The 20898-nt window shown below is 51.5% G+C and overlaps 2 protein-coding genes and 1 long non-coding RNA gene across 3 annotated transcripts in view; 2 read left to right on the top strand and 1 right to left on the bottom strand.

Annotated features, from left to right (window-relative positions):
• LOC307205878 overlaps positions 1-20898 on the top strand; it is a 110392-nt gene that overhangs the window by 6872 nt on the left and 82622 nt on the right. The gene's annotated exons all lie outside the window — the stretch shown is intronic.
• The window catches only part of LOC307205600 (uncharacterized protein), a 286408-nt gene that overhangs the window by 209784 nt on the left and 55726 nt on the right, over positions 1-20898 (top strand). The window lies entirely within an intron of this gene.
• KCNJ9 (potassium inwardly rectifying channel subfamily J member 9) lies at positions 1281-15861 on the bottom strand. Its single transcript, XM_079958253.1, has 3 exons — positions 15330-15861; positions 5184-6147; positions 1281-1998 (listed from the first exon to the last, which is right to left on the bottom strand). The coding sequence occupies exons 2-3, from the start codon at positions 6109-6111 to the stop codon at positions 1670-1672; spliced, it is 1257 nt and encodes a 418-aa protein (XP_079814379.1). The 5' UTR covers positions 6112-6147; positions 15330-15861; the 3' UTR covers positions 1281-1669.

Genomic DNA, 20898 nt, shown 5'->3' with positions numbered 1-20898 from the left:
AAGCCTCTGCTTAAAGACCTCCAAAGAAGGAGACTCCACCACACTCCTGGGCAGCAAATTCCACTGTCAAACAGCTCTTACTGTCAGGAAGTTCTTCCTAATGTTTAGGTGGAATCTTCTTTCTTGTAGTTTGAATCCATTGCTCCGTGTCCGCTTCTCTGGAGCAGCAGAAAACAACCTTTCTCCCTCCTCTATGTGACATCCTTTTATATATTTGAACATGGCTATCATATCACCCCTTAACCTCCTCTTCTCCAGGCTAAACATGCCCAGCTCCCTTAGCCGTTCCTCATAAGGCATCGCTTCCAGGCCTTTGACCATTTTGGTTGCCCTCCTCTGGACACGTTCCAGTTTGTCAGTGTCCTTCTTGAACTGTGGTGCCCAGAACTGGACACAGTACTCCAGGTGAGGTCTGACCAGAGCAGAATACAGTGGCACTATTACTTCCCTTGATCTAGATGCTATACTCCTATTGATGCAGCCCAGAATTGCATTGGCTTTTTTAGCTGCCGCGTCACACTGTTGGCTCATGTCAAGTTTGTGGTCAACCAAGACTCCTAGACCAGGTCTCTCCATGGTTTTAAGTTTGGTAAGAAGTTGCAATTCAGCAACTTCTCTTTCCAGTCTATTTCTGAAATTATTTCTGAAACTAGTTACAGGTAGGTAGCCATGTTGGTCTGCCGTAGTCAAAACAAAATTTAAAAAATTCCTTCCAGTAGCACCTTAGAGACCAACTAAGTTTGTTATTGGTATTGTATCTGAAGAAGTGTGCATGCACACGAAAGCTCATACCAATAACAAACTTAGTTGGTCTCTAAGGTGCTACTGGAAGCAATTTTTTTATTTTGTTTTGACTATGGCAGACCAACTACCTACCTGTAACCTAAATAAAGCGTTCACTGTCAATGGAGACCTGCATCTTTCTGCAGACCTTCATCTGACAACAACAACAATAATAATAATAATAATAATAATAATAATAATAATAATAAATTTATTCTTTATACCCTGCCCCAAGGGAAGTTATTTAAATGAAGGTTGGCTGGCCATCTGTCAGGGATGGTTTAGCTGTGATTCCTGCATTACAGGGAGTTGAGGACCCTTAGAAATCCCTTCCAAATTGACAGTTCTGTGATTGTGAGGAAGGCAGGTGGGTTCATAGGGGTGGCTCTTGGCCAGCCTCCCATCCTTTCTCCACCCCCTTGCAAAAGACCCCCCCCCAGCCCCACAGTCTCCCATGAAGTTGGACCACCTCCAGGATCCCCAGTCAAGACTCCACCTTCCTTGTTATTGCCCAGGTTTATTGGCTGGCTGTACAGATACAAATGTCAGGGTTTGTGTGTGTGTCTCAAAGGCTAACCTTCCCAACCCCAGGTCCTCCCCGACGGATGACAGCTCCCTCCGTCCCTAATCCCGGCTGCTGGGCGTTGGAGTCTGACGATATCTGGAGTTTTGGGGGAACAGCTAGTTTTTAAGGGGGTCATTAAGAATCCTTTTCGGGGGCCCTTCTCTGGTCCGTCGATGAAGCCCCGCATCCTCCTCCCACTCTCCGGCCACCTGCCCTGTCGCCTCGCTCTCTCTGCGGCTTGTCCGTGCTTCCTCCTCACTGGGAAGCGTGCCTGGAGCGGGGCCTCCTGCAGTGGCCTGGCCACCTCTCCCCATGGCCCCCTCAGACCTTGGACTCGCTCTCGGCACTGGCAAGGTTCCCGTTCCTCTCCTTGTCCGCATCCTCCTCCACCACTGCTTTCTCGGTGGTCCCTTCCTCCACCTTCTCGTCCAGCCGGCTGGGGATGGACCAGTAGAGGTGGGCATCCATGCGGGCGGCTGCCTCGGACAGTTCCCGGGCGCTGCAGCTGGGCGTGGGCACCTCAAAGGTCTGGTGGAAGCTGTTGTAGTCCACTTCGTAGAAGCCGTCCTCCAGAGAGAGGACCGACATGAAGCGGTGGCCCCACAGGACCTCGTCCATCAGGTACGAGCTTCGCGCTTGGCAGGTCATCCCTGGGGGGGGGGGGGTCAAAGCAGAGAAAGCGGGGAAACTGAGTCAGGACGGGCAGAGTCACCAAACGCCACCTTCAGGTGGAGGTGGACGTTCAACCGGCTGAGCTGGTGCCATGTAATGCCCTCGCATGAAACCCATCTTATATGTGGCAGTAGCTACCCTTTTAGGGACGCGGGTGGCGCTGTGGGTTAAACCACAGAGCCTAGGACTTGCCGATCAGAAGGTCGGCGGTTCGAATCCCCACGACAGGGTGAGCTCCCGTTGCTCGGTCCCAACTCCTGCCAACCTAGCACTTCGAAAGCACATCAGTGCAAGCAGATAAATAGGTACCACTCTGGCGGGAAGGTAAACAGCATTTCCGTGCGCTGCTCTGGTTCGCCAGAAGTGGCTTAGTCATGCTGGCCACATGACCCGGAAGCTGTGCGCCAGCCCCCTCGGCCAGTAAAGCGAGATGAGCGCTGCAACCCCAGAGTCGGCCACGACTGGACCTAACGGTCAGGGGTCCCTTTACCTTTTTAGCTACCCTTTGGAACTCCCTGCCTATTGCGACAGGGATCTATCTTACATGAGCTGCCCACCGTTTCCCTAAGTCATGGGTAGGCAAACTAAGGCCCGGGGCCGGATTCGGCCCAATCGCCTCCTTAATCCAGCCCGTGGACGGTCCAGGAATCAGCGTGTTTTTACATGAGTAGAATGTGTGCTTTTCTTTAAAATGCATCTCTGGGTTATTTCTGGGGCATAGGAATTCGTTCACCCCCCCCCAATATAGTCTGACCCCCCACAAGGTCTGAGGGACAGTGGACCGGCCCCCTGCTGAAAAGGTTTGCTGACCCCTGCCTAAGTCAAGTTGTTCCATCTCCTGCTGAGCTTCTTCATAGGCAAAGAGCAGAGCCAGCCCACCAATGAGGCGAGCTGAATCACCTGCCTCAGGCAGCGGAAGGCCAAGAGGAGGCACCCTGCCTGCCCCACTGCTGCCGCCTGAGGAATGCTTCTCTTTAGTTATACGGTACTTATTATTAGATTTATATACTGACTGTTGGGTCCACCTATTATTATTATTATTATTATTATTATTATTATTATTATTATTCATTTATTATTGAATTTATATACTGCCCTATACCCAGAGGTCTCGGGGTGCTCCACAGAACAATATTTTCCATCTTTTGGCCGGCCCTTAAAGGGGAAAACTAAGCTAAACCAGGCGAAAATGCTATCAAAGGAAGAAATTCTTAGGCAGCTGAATGTCTATATAGCCCCAAGCAGCTTAATCAACAGAAAATGGCTTCATTGCCCCACTAAATTGCGCAGCCAAGAGAGAAACTGCAGAGCACTTGCCCCAGTTTTCAAAGCACACCAACGCTTTGACTTGAGTTTAAGCAGCACAAGCAACCTGGCTCAGTACTGTCTGCACTGACTGGCAGCAGTGGCTCTCCAGGTTTTCAGAAAGAGCAAGCAGCCCCACTTCCACCTGGGATGTTCTGCATGCAGAGCAGCTGTTCTGCCATGGAGGCTTTCATCTAAAAAACAAACAAAGTTCTAGTCCTCATGGTTCTGATTTAAATAGGAAGCTGCCTTATATTGAGCCAGACCATTGGGGGTCATCTGCTGGTCCTTTGAGTCTCCCCCCTCCCCCCCAGCCCACCCCAACCAAGCCCAGTGATCTTCAAAGCCTGACACACACACCCCCAGCATGCCATCCGTGAGCAAGAAGCCTTTGCAAGCCACACTCAGACCATGAGGCTTATGTAAGTGCACACAGGGCAGAGACGGGGAGAGAAGTCAACGCTGGAGGGTCCTGGGAGGTGAAGAAAAGGATGGGGACCCCCTGAGAGGAAAGCCCCCCCCCCGAAAGTTCCTGAGACTCTGGGTTCATTTGCACACCACCAGCCACAGCTCAATGCTGTGAGAAAGACCTATAGCCTGACTCAGAAACATGAGGACTAGAACCTTGGTTTATTTGGGGGGGGGAGGCCTGTAGGAACCAGCACTGGAGGTTCCAGGATCAATCCCCCCAGCATCTCTGGGAAGGGCTTGGAGAAACCCCAGAGTCTGAAACTCAGGAAAGCCACTGCCAGTCAGTGCAGACAAAGCATAGGTAGATGGACCAATGGTCTCACTCGGATAAGGCAGTTTCTGGCTGCCCATCTACTCATAAGCCCAGTTCTAGCTTAGGGACTGCCTAGGGCAGGGGTCAGCAAGCTTTTTCAGCCATGGGCCCATCCACCATCCCTCAGACCATGTGGGGGGCTGGACTATATTTTGGAGAGAGAAAATGAACGAATTCCTCTGCCCCACAAATAACCCAGAGATGCATTTAAAAGCACACATTCTACTCATGTAAAAACACACTGATTCCCAGACCATCTGCAGGCCAGATTGAGAAGGCGATTGGGCTGGATCTGGCCCCCGGTCCTTAGGTTGCCTCCCCCTGGCCTAGGGCCTTCTATCCCAGCTCAATCCCATGAGCTCACCTGCAGGAGTGTCGCTGGGCGAGGTGCTGAGGCTCATTAGGAACACAAGAAGCTGCCTTAGGAATGCAAGAAGAGCGTGCTGGATCAGGCCCAAGGCCTCTCTAGTCCAGCAGCCTGTTCTCTCAGGGCCTTCTTGGTGGTGGCTGCTCCCAGACAACTTTGGAGCTGCTTCCCTGGCAAAGCTCTTTGCTGTCCTTCCCTTCCACTGGCAGGTGGAAACCTTCTTGTTCCAAGAGGCGTTTGGGAACTGACTGCTTTTAAGGCCTGGTACCATGCTGTTTTTATTGCAATTAATGGTGTGGTTTTAATAGAGCTCATATGTGTATATAGTTTTATATTCTCTCAATGTTTAATTGTATTTTAATAATCAAATTTTCTATGTTTTTAGTGGTTCTTGTTTCTGTCTGTAAGCTGCCTTTCGTCCCATCAGGAGAAAAGGCAGGAAATTCTTCATCTTCTTCATCATCATCATCATCATCTCTCTCTCTCTCTCAGTTGTTTACAGCAATTAACACAAGACTGTACAATTAAAAACCTTATAAAAAGTGGAAAAAATCCAGACATTGATTAACCATTGTGGAAAGGTGTCCTCAATTGTGTGGACAGGTCCTGGTGGGAAAGGAAAGTTTCCAGTGGCCATATAAAAGTTGGCTTATGGGTTGGATAATTTTGGGGGGTCCGCTCTCTCCCGCCCACCCTCCCCCACCTACCTGTGGCCTCCACCATCCCCTCCAGGATGACCACGATCTCAAAGTCGTCCTTCTTGAGCTGTTCCCGAGAGACCTCCCAGAAGGGGCTGTGCTCGTTGATCTCATGGCTGATGATGAGCGGGGAGACCAGGAAGAGGCGGTCATCTCCAGTCTCGAAGCCCACGTTGATGTCCGTCTGGTTGAGAGGGATGAACTCCCCTTCCTGGGTCTGCTTGGACTTGATGAGCTTGGCTCGGATGGAGGCCTCCACGATGTGTGAGTTGCGCAGGTCCCCCACGCGGAACATGAGGCAGAGGCGGTCGTCGCGCAGGGAGACCACGGCGTGAGAGGAGAAGACCAGCGTCTCGGCCCGCTTGTTGGGCTGCGAGATCTTGACGAACATGCAGCCCACCATGAAGGCGTTGACCATGGAGCCCAAGATGGCCTGCAGCAAGAGCAGGATGATTCCCTCGGGGCACTTGTCCGTGATGACCCGGTGGCCGTAGCCGATGGTGGTCTCCGTCTCAATGGAGAAGAGGAAGGCCGAGACGAAGCCATTGAGGTTGTTGACGCAGGGCGTCCAGGCGTCGTCGCCCAGGTGGTCCAGGTCTCCTCGGCAGTAGGCGATGAACCACCAGATGAGGCCGAAGAACAACCAGGTGCTAGCGTAAGCCAGGATGAAGACCAGCAGGCTGAAGCGCCACTTGAGGTCCACCAGCGTCGTGAAGATGTCCGTCAGGTAGCGGTAGGTCTCGTGGACGTTGCCATGTTGGACGTTGCATTTGCCGTCCTTCTCCACGTACCGCTGGCGACCCCGCTTCTTCTCCGCCTTCTCGGGCTCCTCGCCCAGGCGCCGCAGGGCTGCCGGCTTGAGCTGGGGCCCCGGGACCTTGGCTTCGGGCGCCAGGGGCTCATGGATGGAGGAGAAGGCCGAGTTGTCCTTTGCCATGTTAGCGCTCGCGGGGCCTGGGCAGCGGTTCCGAGTCTGCAGAGGGGGAAACGCAGGAGGCCGGGTTAGTGCCGGAAGCTGCCTGGTACAGAGCCAGGTCACTGACTACGATATATATATACACGATATACAATATCTTTATTGTCATTGTCCCATGCAGAACAATGAAACTGAAAAACTACATAAAACATTCAAAAACCCCTAAAAACTCTGAAACCCCATTTTAAAATACACTATGCAATAGAGACCCCTTATGCTGCGTTTAGAAACAGAATTGCATTTGCGTAGAAACTGTTTCTCAGGTGGCTAGTCCTGGTCTTTCTAACCCTGGACCTTCTTCCAGAAGGCAGAAGCTGAAAGAGATCATTTCCGGGGTGCGCACTATCCTGCGCTATCTCTGCAGCTTTCTTATGGCACCTGGAAGCATAGATTTGATCCAAGGTGGGAAGAGTGCACCCAATTATTCTCTCCGCAGTCTTTACAACCCTGGATTGTTTTCTCCCCTGACCATGAAGCTCCCAAACCACACACACAGACCTTAAGTTAATACACTCTCCACAGCACAGTGGTAAAATGCCATCGACAGGTCCTTTGAGAGATTGTTTTTCCGGAGGAGTCTCAGAAAATATAACCTGCTGTGCTCTCTTCATCAGGTATTTGCTGTTTTCTCCCCAGGTTAGGTCGTCTCTCAGCTCCATTCACAGAAATCGAAACACCGAGACCTGTTCCACGCACTTCCCCTCAATAATAAGTGGCTGAATATTCAGTGTTGCCTGTTCTGACTGGCAGCAGCTCCCCAGGGTTTCACGCAGGAAAAGGGTGTTTTTCCAGCCTTTCTTGGAGAAGCTGCTAGTGGGGATTGCAGCTGGGCCTTCTGCATGCCAAGCAGGGGCTCTGCCACTGACATGGGGCCCTCCCTTCAAAAGCAAAGCAGGATTCTAGTCCTCGTGATTCAGAATAAAGAGTTTACCTGAGGAGAGCTGCCTTATACTGAGCTGGACTTTTGGGTTCCATCTTACTGAGTTCTGCCTTCACTGGCTTGCAGCAGCAGCTCTCCAGGGTATTCCAGGCAGGGGGGTCTTTGCCCAAACTCACCTGCAGATGCCAAAGGGGACCCAATCTGGGACCTTTTGCCAGCAAACTATTCCAGCACTCTCTTTTACATCCACCAGAGGCCAGTTTGGGAACCCTTCCCCGCTGACTCCATGCCAGGCCCACCCTGCACCAGTTGGCAGACAGGGCTATGCTTGGAGCCGGGTGAGAGTTGCTACCCAGGCAATAAGCAGACAGGATGAAACAGGAGCAGCGACAAGGCTGTCTGTTCCACAAAACGGAAGCATTTTATCTTCAAACGGTAAAAGCAGAGAAGTGTCAAAAATTGAGAATGCGATTGTGCAACCACAAGGCGGTTGTCGCTCCTTTCCTTTATTTTTAAGCCTTTTATGCCTAAATCTTCACTGTGAAAACTGCACCCACTTGCCAAATCACAACTAGTGCTCTGGGGCTCGATAGAGAGACCTTTCTTGAAGTTGTGTCCAGCCCTTGCCTGGTGACACTCACAGAGCCCCCAGAGGAAGATCGTGGACCTTCAGGAATCACAGAATTATAGAATCACAGAAGTGCAGAGCTGAAAGGGACTCTAAGGGTCATCTAGCCCAACCCTCTGAAGTGCAGGAATCTCAACTAAAGCATACAAGACACAGGATTTTGGCATTTTGCTCTTCACTCCATCCACACACACCCAACCTTATTAGGGTGACCTGGCCTCTGCTCCAGGTTTGGACCAAGACTGATGCTCTGGACCTGACTTGTTTGGACTGTGGGTGTTATGCTTAGCGGCTTTGATCTCCTGGGATCAGGACCCTAGTCCCTGGGAACGAGACTAGATGCTAGAGGATGCCAGTTCTACTTTCTGTACATCCAAGGACGCTGGAGAGAGGAGCGGAAGGTGGGCTGGGAGGAGAAGGAAGGAATATTATGCTAGAATTCAAGAGTATTAGTTCAAGATTCAACAGTGGAACGGTTTCCCTTGGAAGACGGTGGACTCTCTTTCCTTCAAGGTTTTTAAACAGAAGTTCGATAGCCAGCTGCCAGGGATGCTTCAGTTGTGAATTCTGCATTGCTGGGGGTGAGCCCTGGGAACCCATACAACTCTATGGTTCCATTATGCTGTGAGTTCTGTGGCCCCTTAAGCGCTTGCAGGCTTATTGTGGCACCAGATGACATGGAGGAGAGTCCAGGTTGTGAACCCATAGCCACTGAGAAAGCAGCTCAGGGTCCCACAGCTGCCTTTGTGGCAGAACAGGCCCATTTAAGGTCCTGCAAGGCTCTGTTCTGTGAATTTTTGATGTAACAGACCAATGGTGTCAGCCACTGGGCCCCGCAGGGAACCCTGGAGTCTCCAGAAAGTGCTCTGTTAATTGTGCTTGCAGGAACATTAACTGCTCCCAGGAAACATTTTTTTGCTACCATTCCTGCACCCACTTCGCAATTCATCGCGGGCCCAGCATCGCCCATCCCTATTCCCAGGGATCGCTGGCTGCAGAAAATATCATCTTCATGGTGCTGTCCCATGCTGCAAAAACATTAGCATTATTCATCCTGCTCCTGGCATGCGCCTGTGTGTTTTTAAACTGCCTGCGTGGGGGTGTGGTGTGGGACCTGCCGATGCTAAAACTGGCATCCTTTTTGCATGGTGGGTTCAGCGAGAGGGTGGCGTGGATTGGGGGGGGGAGGCTCTCATTAAGTGGGTATTGTGCCTAGACAGGCATCAATTTTTTAAAACACACACACACACCTACCTCTGCAGGTGTAAACACAGAAAAAGTGGGGTTTACGTAACAGCCATGTTTCTCTGCACTGGGAGACATTGGATGCTGGAATTTACAGAACAGGGAGCCTGTTCCTGCTGGCTTCTGTTGCTGGGATTCTTGAGCTGGGATTCCTGCACAGCAAGAGGCGGACTGGATGGGGACCCCAGCTCTGCAATCTGTGATGCTAAATTTATATCCTGCCCTCCCTCCCGAAAGAGCGCAGGGTGGCAAAGCCCCAAAAAACTAAAGGGAGCGGGGAATTATTCCAAGGCACACAGAGACTGAGAAAGGGCTTGAAGGAAAAGGAAGGTCAAAAAGGCAATGTTCTGGATCAGACCTGTGGCTCATCTAGTCCAGCATTCTGCCCTCACAGTGGGCAGTCGGTAGCCCCAAGGAGAATCCCAAGAGCAGGATCTGAATGCAATAGCCCTCTGCCCTCCTGCGGTTTTGAGCAACAAGGCTATTCAAAAGCACGGACTGCCTCCATCTGTGCGGGCAGACCATGGGCATTTTGGCTAGTAGCCACTGATAGCCCTCTCCTCCACGAATGTGTCTAATCCTCTTTTAAAGCCACCCAGGTTGGTGGCTATCGATGCCTCCTGTGGCAAGGAGTTCCACAGCTCAACTATGTGATCTAAGGCTTGCACACTTCAAAATCTGAAGTTGCAACCATGAAGCCTAGAAACGTGGCCTTTTAAAAAATGCAATATGTAAGCCTTCCCCCTCTGCCTCAGTTTGTTGTTGTGGAATAAGTTGCAAGCACCACTTATAAAGTTTCAAATCACATGCTTATTTCCCGTGTGTATTTAAAGGCTTGTTCCAGGTCTTTAGACTGGAGGAGATCGCCCAACTTCCTCCCAGGCTACCTGTCCTGATCTGGGCCCACAGATCTGTGCCTCCCTCAGCAGGGCTGGTGGCAAAGCTGCGAGGAGAGCGGGTGGGTGTGTTGTCGAGGCCCAGATGGCTCGGCTGATTAAGCACAGCTCTATTTTTAAACTGCGTCTGCAGCAATAATTGAACAATTGCACCCGTTCCCGATAAACCGTGTCTGTCTTTGGTTATTAATAGGCAGTGTTTGGGGAAAGAGGCCCCTCTCACCTGAGAATGTGTTCATAGACTCAGAGTATTATAAGGTCAGAGGGGACTCTGAGGGTCATCTAGTCCAACCCCCTGCAATTCAAGATTCACAGCTGAAGAATCCCTGGCAGGTGGGCATCCAACCTCTCCTTTAAAAGCTCCAGTGAAGCTTTTTGCAGGGAGGAGTCCAGAGTGGAGGACCCAAATCAATCGATTTAAATGGCAATAAAAGAGAGTCTGACTAAATATCATTAAGAACTTTCTGCCAGTAGGAGCTGTTTGGCAGTGGGACAGACTCCCTCGGAAGGTGGCGGATTCTCCTCCCTTGGAAGATTTTAAGCAGAGGTTGGACTGGCAGCCTGTCAGAGATTCTTTAGCCGTGGTGCCTGCATTTCAGGGGGTTGGACTAGATGGCCCTTTGATGCCCCTTCCAAACCTGTAATTCGACTGTTCTGTAAAAATGATGCAGAAAGGGGATTGAGAGATGCTTTGCTTTCTTAGGATACCCGAACTTTTGGGTCAATTGACCGGCAGGAGTTTCAATATGGAAGAAAGATTGTGTTTTGCTTTGTTTTTTTTCAAAAGGGCCAGAATTAATTTATAGGATTCACTGCCTTTTAAAGCCCAATCTCACAAGGGGACCCAGACCCCACAGGATGCCCCCCTTTCGTTTTGATGGTTTGCAAGTAGACTCTCCCCGCTCCCCATAGCGCAGAGCAGAGGAGGCCGCGTGCTTCTCTTACGTCAGACGCAACACTAGGAACAGATTGCTGCAAAGTTGGCAAGTGCTTTAACTCACAGTTCTGGGGGGCGAAGGTCCCAGGTACACCTCCCTGGGCCCAACTCTGTACCCCAAGGCTGAGCCCTGCATATCCAGGCCCTTAGAAGCCCTTCTTGAACCCTTCTCTGCCAGTGAAAGATTGAGGTGCCCAAAAAGAATCCAGGTGGGGTTTTTTATGTGTGTTGTTTTGCAGCTGGATTTCCTCCTCTTCCTGACTTGCTCCTGCATTGCGTTCATGCCCCCATTCCTATCTGGGACCCAGTCCATGCCAGCACCCTGGCAGAGACAAGACAGAGTGTGGACTTCAGCCCCTTCCCCTTTCTCCTCATAGCGAGCTGGCAAGGAGAAGGAGGAACAAGCACACCAAGTAGGGCAGCCCTGGGGAGAGGTGTGTGTGTGCATGAGCACAGCACCCCCTGATGCGCTTCAGCTGCAACCTCACAATGCCAGCTTGGACGCTGCCTCTTATTTTTGAGCCGTGTTCAGGCTCCCCTCCTGAAGCTCTCTCCATGGTCCTGATTCTTTGCCCATCAACCCAGGCTCCTGGCTGGTGGTCTTTGGTAGCTCAACCTTGCTGTCCGCTGGCTGCTGCTTGGAGGTTCATAAGAACCTAGGAAGAGCCTGGCTGCTGGATCAGGCCAAAGGGGGGGAGGGCATCTAGTCTATCAGATGCCCATTATGGGAAACCCACAAGCAGGATTCCACCACGAGAGCCCTCTCCCTTCCTGCATTTTCTAGCGACTGGCATTCAGAAGAATCGCTGCTTCCAAGTGTGGCAGCAGAACAGCGCCTTAGGAGAATGGGGGTGTTGAGCCCCCAAAGAGTTCCCCTATTTTCACTGGGGACTGGGACACAGGAAGCAGCCTTATGCCGAATCGAACCACTGAGGCCCACACTGCCCAGTATAGTCTGCACTGACTGGCAGCAGACAGGAAAGGGCTCTTGCGCTTGGGTCCAGCTTGCAGGCTTCCCAAAAGAGGCATCTGGTTGGCCACTGTGAGAACAGGAGGCTGGACTTGACGGGCCCCCTTCGGCCTGATCCAGCAGCCAGACTCTTCTGATGTCTTTATGGAACCTCCAGGCCCAGAGGCAGCCTATCTGAACTCCTAGGACCTTAGGGGGGTTTGGCCACTGTGAGAACAGGAGGCTGGACTGGATAGACTCGCTTTGGCCAGATCCAGCATGCTTTTCTTACGTCCTTACGTCTTTAATCCAAGGACAGCTGCTATGATCTGACTGCAGAGAGAGAGAGAGGCTACTGTCTGGACTCTGAGGGTCCCCAAAGCTTTAGGGAAAAGGGGGTAGGAAGCCACAGGGAGCCCCCCGTCAAACCATCAAACCCCCTATGCTCCCACTACTAAGGATATGGGTCCTATCCTGAATCATCTCCCGATGCTGAGCTGAGCTTCCAGGATCCATTGGAAGCAGAACGCCATAGAAACTGCTTGCAGCCTGTGTCAGGACTTAACTGTTTGCAGTTGCTGGTGGGTGGGGTGGGGTGGGGTGGGAGGTTGTTCCCAAGCCCTGAGACCTTCTTAAGAACCGCCAACCCCACCCCACACACAAATGTTCCTGTGGAGAAGAAAAGGTTCCCTGCTCTTGCCAACCCACCAACATCTGGCCTTGCCTGGCCCTCAATTTGCAGCCTGACTGCCCCCCCTTTCCCCCTTCCATCTCCCTACATATTTTAACTTCCTTGTTGAAAAATGAAATGCACCAGGAGGGGGTGGCATCCCTGCAAAACCACCATGCCTCTTCCTGCTCACCCGACTGATCAACTGTTAGGCACAAGGATTTGCAGATAGAATAATAGAATTGCAGAAAGGCGCCCAAGGGCTCATCTAGTCCACCCCCTGCCATGAGAACAGGGGTCCTGAAGGGCTGTTGTTCAGTGGCAGCCCAGAAGGTCATGGGTTCAAGGTCCAGGGATGTCTCCAGGCAGGAGTGGGAAGGTCTCTTTGTTTGAAACCCGGGAGAGTTGCTGCTGCTCAGTGTGGACCAAGGGCCTGACTCTGCAGAAAGCAGCTTCTTAGGAGTTCAGGTGCCCTCGATGTTCAAAGAATTAGGCCTTCCTTGGTCTCCCTCTGCTGCTCCTCAGCCTCTCCTACCTTACAAAAGGATAACATTATAGGGAAGGACTGGCGTCCATCTCAGTGTCAAATACCAGTATTTTCTTTGCTGTTTTCATCGATGGGACTGGTTGCTTTTTCTTTTTCTGCTGGTCTTGATATTTGCTTTTCTTTAAATTGGATTGCATGCATGGCTTTTTAATATTATATGGATAAATTGTTGTTTTACTGTCTGGTTTTAAACTCTGCATATTATTTATTTTTATAGGTTACCTTCGGTTTGTTGTTGTTGTTTTTAGAAAGGCAGTTAAGAAACTGACTGACTGAAATATCCATAATAATACAGAGGATTTAAATATCTATTGGGAAGTGACTGGTGTCCAAAACCCAAATATCTCCACCAGCCCTCTTCCTCCCTCTGGCTGTCCTACCTTGCAGTGTTGCTGTGAAAGGAAACAAGGGAGCTTCAGTTCAAAACCCAAAACACCCTTGAAGCCTGCAGGGCCCCCCTTCATATTATATCCCTCCATCAGGCTTATCCTACTTTGTACGGCTGGTTTTGCAAAGATGAGATGTTAAAAATTTACATATTTATGAAAAGAGAGATCTTGGTTCATGCCCCTGGCTTCTCAGGAAGTTTGCGAGAGACGCTTTAAAAACTCCCTCTCTGCTTTTGCTGCCTTAAAAAAGTTGTTATGGTCAGGATAAAACAAGGCATAATAAGCATATACAATTCTGTGATTTTTAGGGAAATTGACCTTTCTCCCCTGCTCTCCTTTGCCCCTTCTCTCCCATTCCCCAGTCTTCCCTGCCTTCCATGGCTGTTGTTTTCAGAATTAAAACAGGAGATACCACTGATTTTTACTTTGCAACTCACTCTGGAATTGCCCTCGCAATGGAGAGTGGGGCATGAAAGTTTTAAATAAAAATAAGCTTGCAGATTTTACGGAAAGGAAGCATAAGAGGTGGGAAGTGAGATACGACTTTACCTCCTCATCTGCTGTTAAGGCCTCGCAGTATACTCTGCAACTCAGAACCATGAGGACTGGAAACTTGCTTTATGTAAAGGGGAAGAGCTACTGGCTGAGTGGTTAGAGCACTTGCTCTGCAGGCAGTTCAAGTTCAATCCCCAGTGCCTCCTGCTAAGGCTGGGAGAGACCCTGGAGAGCGCCTGCCGGTCAGTGCAGCAAGGCTCTGAATCAGTACAAGGCAGCTTCCTAGATATATAAGCTAAACTGAGGAGACTGGCTATGGCAAGTTTCAGGGCAGGTAAGACACAATCATAGAGTCAAAAGGGGCCATAAGGGTCATCTAGTCCTCCCCCCTGCAATGACAGCTGAAGAATCCCTGACGGACAGCCATCCAGCCTCTGCTTAAAAACCTCCAAGGAAGGAGAGCCCACCACCCCGCGAGGAAGTCTGTCCCACTGCCAAACAGCTCTTGCTGTCAGAAAGTTCTTCCTGATGTTTAGTCAACATCTCCTTTCTTGTCCTTGGAATCCACTGGATTGGGTCCAGCAGCAGGAAACAAGCCGGCTCCCTCTTCCATGTCACAGCCCTTCAGATAACGGAAGATGGCTCTCATATCTCGTCTCAGTCGTCTCTTCTCCAGGCTAAATATCCCCAACTCCCTGCTGAGGGAAGCTTTGAATGCTTGATGCAATACTGTATTTTAATATTTTGTAGGAAGCCACCCAGAGTGGCTGGGGAAGCCCAGTCAGATGGGCAGGGTATAAATAATAAATTATTATTATATGATTATTATAAGGCTTGGTTTCCAGACCCTGGATCATCTTGGTTGCCCTCCTCTGAACAACCTTCCAGCTTCTCGATATCCTCCTTAAATTGTGGCGCCCAGAACTGGACACTGGACTCCTGGTAGGGTCTGGCCAAGGCCCAAATAGAGCGGTATGCATTATCCTCTGGTGTCTGGCTCTTAACCAGAAGGTCGGTGGTTCGAGCCCACCCAGGGACACCTGTGAGTAGGATTCCTGCATTGCAGGGGGTTGGACTAGATGACCCTTGGAGTACCCTTCCAACTCTACCATTCTCTGGTTCTCCCCTTCCCCCCGATTTGCTCTCCTCTACACATCTTCCAGCTTGTCCATGAGTCCTCCACCCCTCTCACAGGAACAGAGGACGCTGCCTTCCTTCCTTCTACTGAGTCTGACCATTGGTCTACCCAGCTCCATATTGCCTACACTGACCGGCAGCAGTGGCTCACCAGGGTTTCACCAACCCTGCCAGGAGGAGATGCCCCAGGGGGGTTGAACCAGAGACTTCTACTTGCAAGGCTGCTTCCCCTGAGAAGGTTCTTCTCTCCGTGACCTCCTTCCCAGCCCACTCCCACCCGGGAAGGACCCCTGCCCGCGATGCCGCCACGAGCTCGTTTCCTTGGCAACCCGGTCCCTGCATCCTCCTCCTCCTCCTCCATCCTTTGCTAAGGCCGCTGGGTCCCTCGAGGGAGCTGTCCGCTCACCTGGTGGTGCTGAAAGCGTCTTGCCTCTTGAGGTCAGCGGCGGCGGCGGCAGCAGCGTGGAGAGCGGAGAGGGAGGGCCGGGCAGGATCCGTGGCCGCCCCCCGGCGGGGCCCATCTCGCCCGGGCCCCCCTGCATGACATCCCCGGCGCCTCTTGCTCCTTCCCTCCTCCGCCTAAATTTAGCTGCAGCTCATCAGCCCCGGAGTCAGTCTCTCCCTCTCTATATATGGGAGACTCCCCCCCCCCCCAACCGCGTTCCCAGGCACCCTTACTTCCCGGCCGTCGCCAAGGCAACGGCTCTGGACGTCCTTTGGCTGGGATGCTAAATGGTGGCGAGGCTGCACCGTCTCGGCTTAAAGAGAGAACCGGGAGGGGGAGCTCTGACAGGCGAAGCAGAACCAACATCGCCGCCCCCTCCCCGAAAACGCACGACCAGGCATGATTTTGGAACTCGTCGGAGGGTGTCGCTGAGGGTTGGGTGTGTGCCGAGTGTCGCTGGGGGGGGGGGGGGAGAAGGGAAACGACAGGCCACCAGCCAGTCACGCTCTTATAGAATCATGGGATTGTGGGGTTGAAAGGGGTACCCGAGGGTCATCTACTCCAACCCCCCGTCATGCCGGAATCACAGCTAACGAATCACTGATGGGTGATCATCCAGCATCTGCTGGAAAACCTCCAGTGGAGGAGAGTTGTTGTTGCTGCTGCTGCTGCTGCCGTTGTTCATAGAATTGTAGGGTTGGAAGGGAACCCCAAAAGTCATCTAGTCTAACCCCCTGTGATGAAGGATTCGCAGCTCAAGTATCCCTGACAGGTGGCCACCTGATTTAGAAATCTGCAGCGAAGGAAAGCTCACTGCCTTCCAAGACTTTTGGTTCGGCCATCAGCCAGTCACTCTGTTGCAATTATTTATTTAGTCTTGATTTTAATAAGAATTGAACAGAGAAAGTGAAGGTGACCAAAAGAATCAGCTCACATTAAGATTCGATAACCATCTATCCCTCCCTCTTAATTTAGACATATCTATAGGTATCAGCTCTTCAGATGCCCAGACTGGCACAAAATGAAATCCACGTCTGTATGAAATAAGTTCCAAGGCTGTCAGGAGCGGTGGAGGCACTCAAATGGTTGCATAATGGATGGTGCGTAAATTGTCCTTTCTGCCTGAGAGTAGAAGGTCTCTCGGAAAGCCAGTGTGGTGTAGTGTCAGACAAAGACCTGGAAAACCAGGGTTCGAATCCCTGCTCAGCGATGAAGCTCCCTGAGTGAGCTTGGGCCAATCAGTTCCTCTCAGCCTAGCCTACCTCACAGGGTTGTTGTGCAGATTAAATGAAGAAGAACATGAAAAAGAGCCCTGTAGCTGGATCAGGCCCAAGGGGGGCTGTCTAGTTTAGCTTCTTCTTCTCACAGTGACCAAATATACCTATGGACATAGGAAGCAAGATTGACTGCCTCTAGTAGAGACATCACCTTGCCGACAAAGGTCCGTATACTTAAAGCTCTGGTTTTCTCAGTAGTGATGTATGGAAGTGAGAGCTGGACCATAAAGAAGGCTGATCACCGAAGAATGGATGCTTTTGAATTCTGGTGCTGGAGGAGACACTTGAGAGTCCCATGGACTGCAAGAAGATCCAACCTCTCCATTCTGAAGGAAATGAGCCCTGAGTGTTCACTGGAAGGACAGATCCTGAAGCTGAGGCTCCAAGACTTTGGCCACCTCATGAGAAAAGAAGACTCCCTGGAAAAGACCCTGATGATGGAGGGCACAAGGAGAAGGGGACGGCAGAGGACAAGATGGTGGGACAGTGTTCTCGAAGCTACCAGCATGAGTTTGGCCAAATTGCGGGAGGCAGTGGAAGACAGGAGGGCTTGGCGTGCTCTGGTCCAGGGGGTCACGAAGAGGTGGACACCACTAAACAACTAAACGACAACAACAGACCTGGAGGCTCCATAAGAAGAGCTCTCACAGGCACCAACCAGATGACCCAATGGGAAGCCCACAAGCAGCCCCCAAAACTTTATGGGCCTCAAGTCTTTCCACAGATTATATTTCTGGAAACTACCCTGGGGCTTTGCTAGAGCAGCTGCTTGGAATGCAGAAGGCCCCTTAATCAACCCCCAGCATCTCCCAGGTGGGGCTGGGAGAGACTCCTTGCCTGAACCCCTGGAGAGCTGCTGCCAGCCAGTGAAGACCAGGCATGTCCAAAGTCCATCCGTTTCAGGGGCCTGATCCAGCCCATCGGTTGGTTTAATCCGGCCCCTGTGGCAGTTTATTTCCTGGGGTAAAATCCTAAAAAAAGCCCTCAACAACTTCAATCCTTAAAAAAAGTCAACTACTTTGGTCAGCCCTCATGGCCCTTCACTTCATCAAATTTGGCCCTCTTTGAAAAAAGTTTGGACACCACTGGTGTAGACCATGGTAGGCAAACTAAGGCTCGGGGGCCGGATCCAGCCCAATCACCTTCTCAATCTGGCCCACGGACGGTCTGGGAATCAGTGTGTTTTTAAATGAGTAGAATGTGTCCTTTTAATTAAAATGCATCTCTGGGTTATCATTCATATTTTTTTCTTTTCCAAATATAGTCCGGCCCCCCACAAGGTCTGAGGGACAGTGGACCGGCCCCCTGCTGAAAAAGTTTGCTGACCCCTGGTGTAGACCATACTGGGGTATATGGGCCAATGGTTTGACTGGGCAGCCGACAGCTTCCACAGTTCCTATGTAGTGTGAATCCAGAAGGAGGCGGGAGCTGTGTGTGCTCCGCTTAAGTTTAACGTCAGAAGGACAGCAGGACTTGTGTAACTCGCCCCTCTCTGCCCCCCACCTGCCTTCCCCGTGTCAAATTAATAATGCATTTTCTGCTGGCCACGTCTGCATAGCAGAAATAATCAACAGTGCAGCAATGAGTTTTTAATGAAGGGAGCAGCTGAGGGGATGGGAACAAAATTGAAGCATCACGGGGGGGGGGGGGGGAGGGTGAGAGAAGGATGGGAGGAGCTGTCTTAGAAGGACCTGAGAGGAGCCCTGGAGCTGGATCAGGCCCAAGGGGGCCCATCTAGTCCACAGGAAAGGAGAGTTGCTCTTGTGCATGGGTAGGCAGCCTAAGGCCCGGGGGCCGGATCCGGCCCAATCGCCTTCTAAATCCAACCTGCGGACGGTCTGGAAATCAGCATGTTTTTACAGGAGTAGAATGTGTCCTTTTATTTAAAATGCATCTCTGGGTTATTTGTGGGGCATAGGAATTTGTTCACTCCCCCCCCATATAGTCTGGCCCCCCACAAGGTCTCAGGGACAGTGGACCGGCCCCCTACTGAAAAAATTTCCTGACCCCTGCTCTTATGCCTGAATCCTGCTTGTGGGTTTCCCCTAATGGGCATCTGGTCAGCCCCTGCGAGAACAGGATGCTGGGCCAGATGGGCCATGGGCCTGATCCAGCAGCCAGGCTCTACTTCTGTTCTTATGGAACTTCCAGGTGCAGAGGCAGTCTATCTGGATTCCTATCTTCTTTGGGACATTGGGCCACAGTGAGGACAGGAAGGATACGGGTGGCCTCTGTCAGGGCAGCAGTTGGGGGCAGGTCAGCAGTAACTCACAAGGTGTCAGTTAACTCTTTATTCGAAGAAACCAAAACGGCAGAGCCCTAGTGGTCACAGCAGCTCTTCCCAGTAGGCCTTGCCCCAATGAGGCAGTTGTGAGGGGATGCCTTCCCAAGGCTCTCTAAGACTCCTCCCCTGGTTCCTTGGGCTCCTTTACCTTTTCTCCCTTGGCTCTGTCCTCTTCATCCCTCTTCAGGTCCTGGGGGGCCAGTGGAGAGGGGAGACCCCTGTCTTCTTCAGCAGCCTGCCTGATTTCTGCCTCTTGGTCCCCCTCCTCTCCACCTTCTGCTCCTGAAGCTGAGTCTGCACTGCTCTCTGCCACAGCCTCTTCCTGCTCACTAAACCCTGTTGCCTCTTCCTCCTCCCAGTCTGCTCCTTCCTCTCCCTCCCACCACTCATCACTGTCCCACCACCAATCCCTTGAGTCTCTTCCCTTGGGGGTTCCCAGTGGGGGCCTCCCCCCCCACTCCTCCATGTGAGAAGAGGGTGCTGGAAGAGATGGGCCCCTTTGGCCGGATCCAGCAGGCTCTTCTGATAGGCTTTTGTCCCCCTAGACTCCCAAACCAACAGTGGAAGATTCCACCTGTCTTCTTGTCTTCTCCCATATTTTTCTTTCTTTGAAGAACTGCTGATGGTGCCCCCCCCCCCTCTCTCTCTCTGCCACTTGCAAAATGCAATGTCTGCTCCCTCCCAGCCAGCTCTGTCAAGAAGGATACCTCTCAGGTTGCCCGAGATCCAAATTGATCAGGCGGGGGCAATTTGTCAGCAGGGGTTTGTGTGGATTGCAGAAGAGAGAGAGAGAGAGAGAGGGAGAGAGAGAGAGAGAGAGATAGATGCTGGCTTCTTGCTGAGACAAGCAGCTCTTTCTCAGTGGCTCAGCCAGGTCCAGTCGTGGGGGGGGGCAGGTTTTGAGGTGGGGGGGAGACACACGACACAAATGAAAACAGAACATCTCTTGTTCTTGCCATTTGGATTCCACCCAGGGCCCGTGCATTTCAGAAAAGGGCCTCCTTGCTTCTCATTTTATCTTGCGTGGTAGGATCTCCATTAAAAGACTCTTCTCCCAGCCCCCCCCCAGCCCCCCCCCGGCATGTTTGAAAGGGTCAGGATAAAAAGGGAAGAGGGAGGGGAAGCCTCCCACTTGCATGTGTGTTTGTTTCAGAGCAAGGAATAGAAAAGGCCCTTTTCTGCGGACAGGAGGGAATTTTTATTTCTTCTCGCAGCAGAGTGGGACTGCGGAACTCCCTCCCACATGAGGCAGAGATGGCCACTGATTCAGAGGGCTTTGAAAGAGAACTGGACAAATTCATGGCAGCAGAGGGCTATTGATGGCTGCTAGCTAGGATGGCTATGCTCTGTCTTCCCAGTCAGAGGCAGCAATACTCATGAATCCCATTTCCTGGAAGCCACAGGAGGGGATAGTCCTGTATTCTATGCGACCGCCTCTCCTGGTCTGCCCCGCAGAGGACCTTAAGGTCCATGAATAACCATAGTTTAGAGGTCCCGGGTCCTAAGGAAGTCAGACTATCCTCCCCCAGGGCCAGGGCCTTCTCAGTTGTGGCTCCGACCTGGTGGAATGCTCTGTCCCATGAGACCAGGGCCCTGCAGGATTAAACCTCCTTCCGCAGGGCCTGTAAGACAGAGCTATTCCGCCTGGCCTTTAATCTGAATTCAGCCTGATCTTTTATTTCCCTTCCCTCCTCCTCTCCTTTTATGAAGATCACCCGCTCTGGGGCCCCACAGCTAATTCCCCCCTGGTCTCCTCGCTGGCCCAAGTAGGACCAATTCAGCCAGCTAGCCCTGGGGATTATCTAATTGATTTTTGATTTTTATTGTTATTCATGTTTTTATACTGTATTTTATGCTGCTTTTATAATTAAGTGTTTTAAATTTGTTGTTAGCCGCCCTAAGCCCAGTTTTTGAACGGGGAAGGGCGGGGTATAAATAAAAAATATTATTATTATTATTATTATTCAGG

Source organism: Podarcis cretensis (assembly GCF_951804945.1).
Source record: "Podarcis cretensis genome assembly, chromosome: 16".
NCBI lineage: Eukaryota > Metazoa > Chordata > Lepidosauria > Squamata > Lacertidae > Podarcis > Podarcis cretensis.
This window is presented reverse-complemented; position numbering and strand designations above follow the sequence as displayed.

Bases quoted from the DNA above. Each gene is read 5' to 3' on its own strand.
- KCNJ9 (XM_079958253.1), bottom strand. From the start codon at position 6,111: ATGGCAAAGGACAACTCGGCCTTCTCCTCCATCCATGAGCCCCTGGCG. The intron at 1,999-5,183 runs GTAGGTGGGGGA...CCCCCCCCCCAG, and splicing joins GGGGATGGTGGAGGCCACAG to GGATGACCTGCCAAGCGCGA.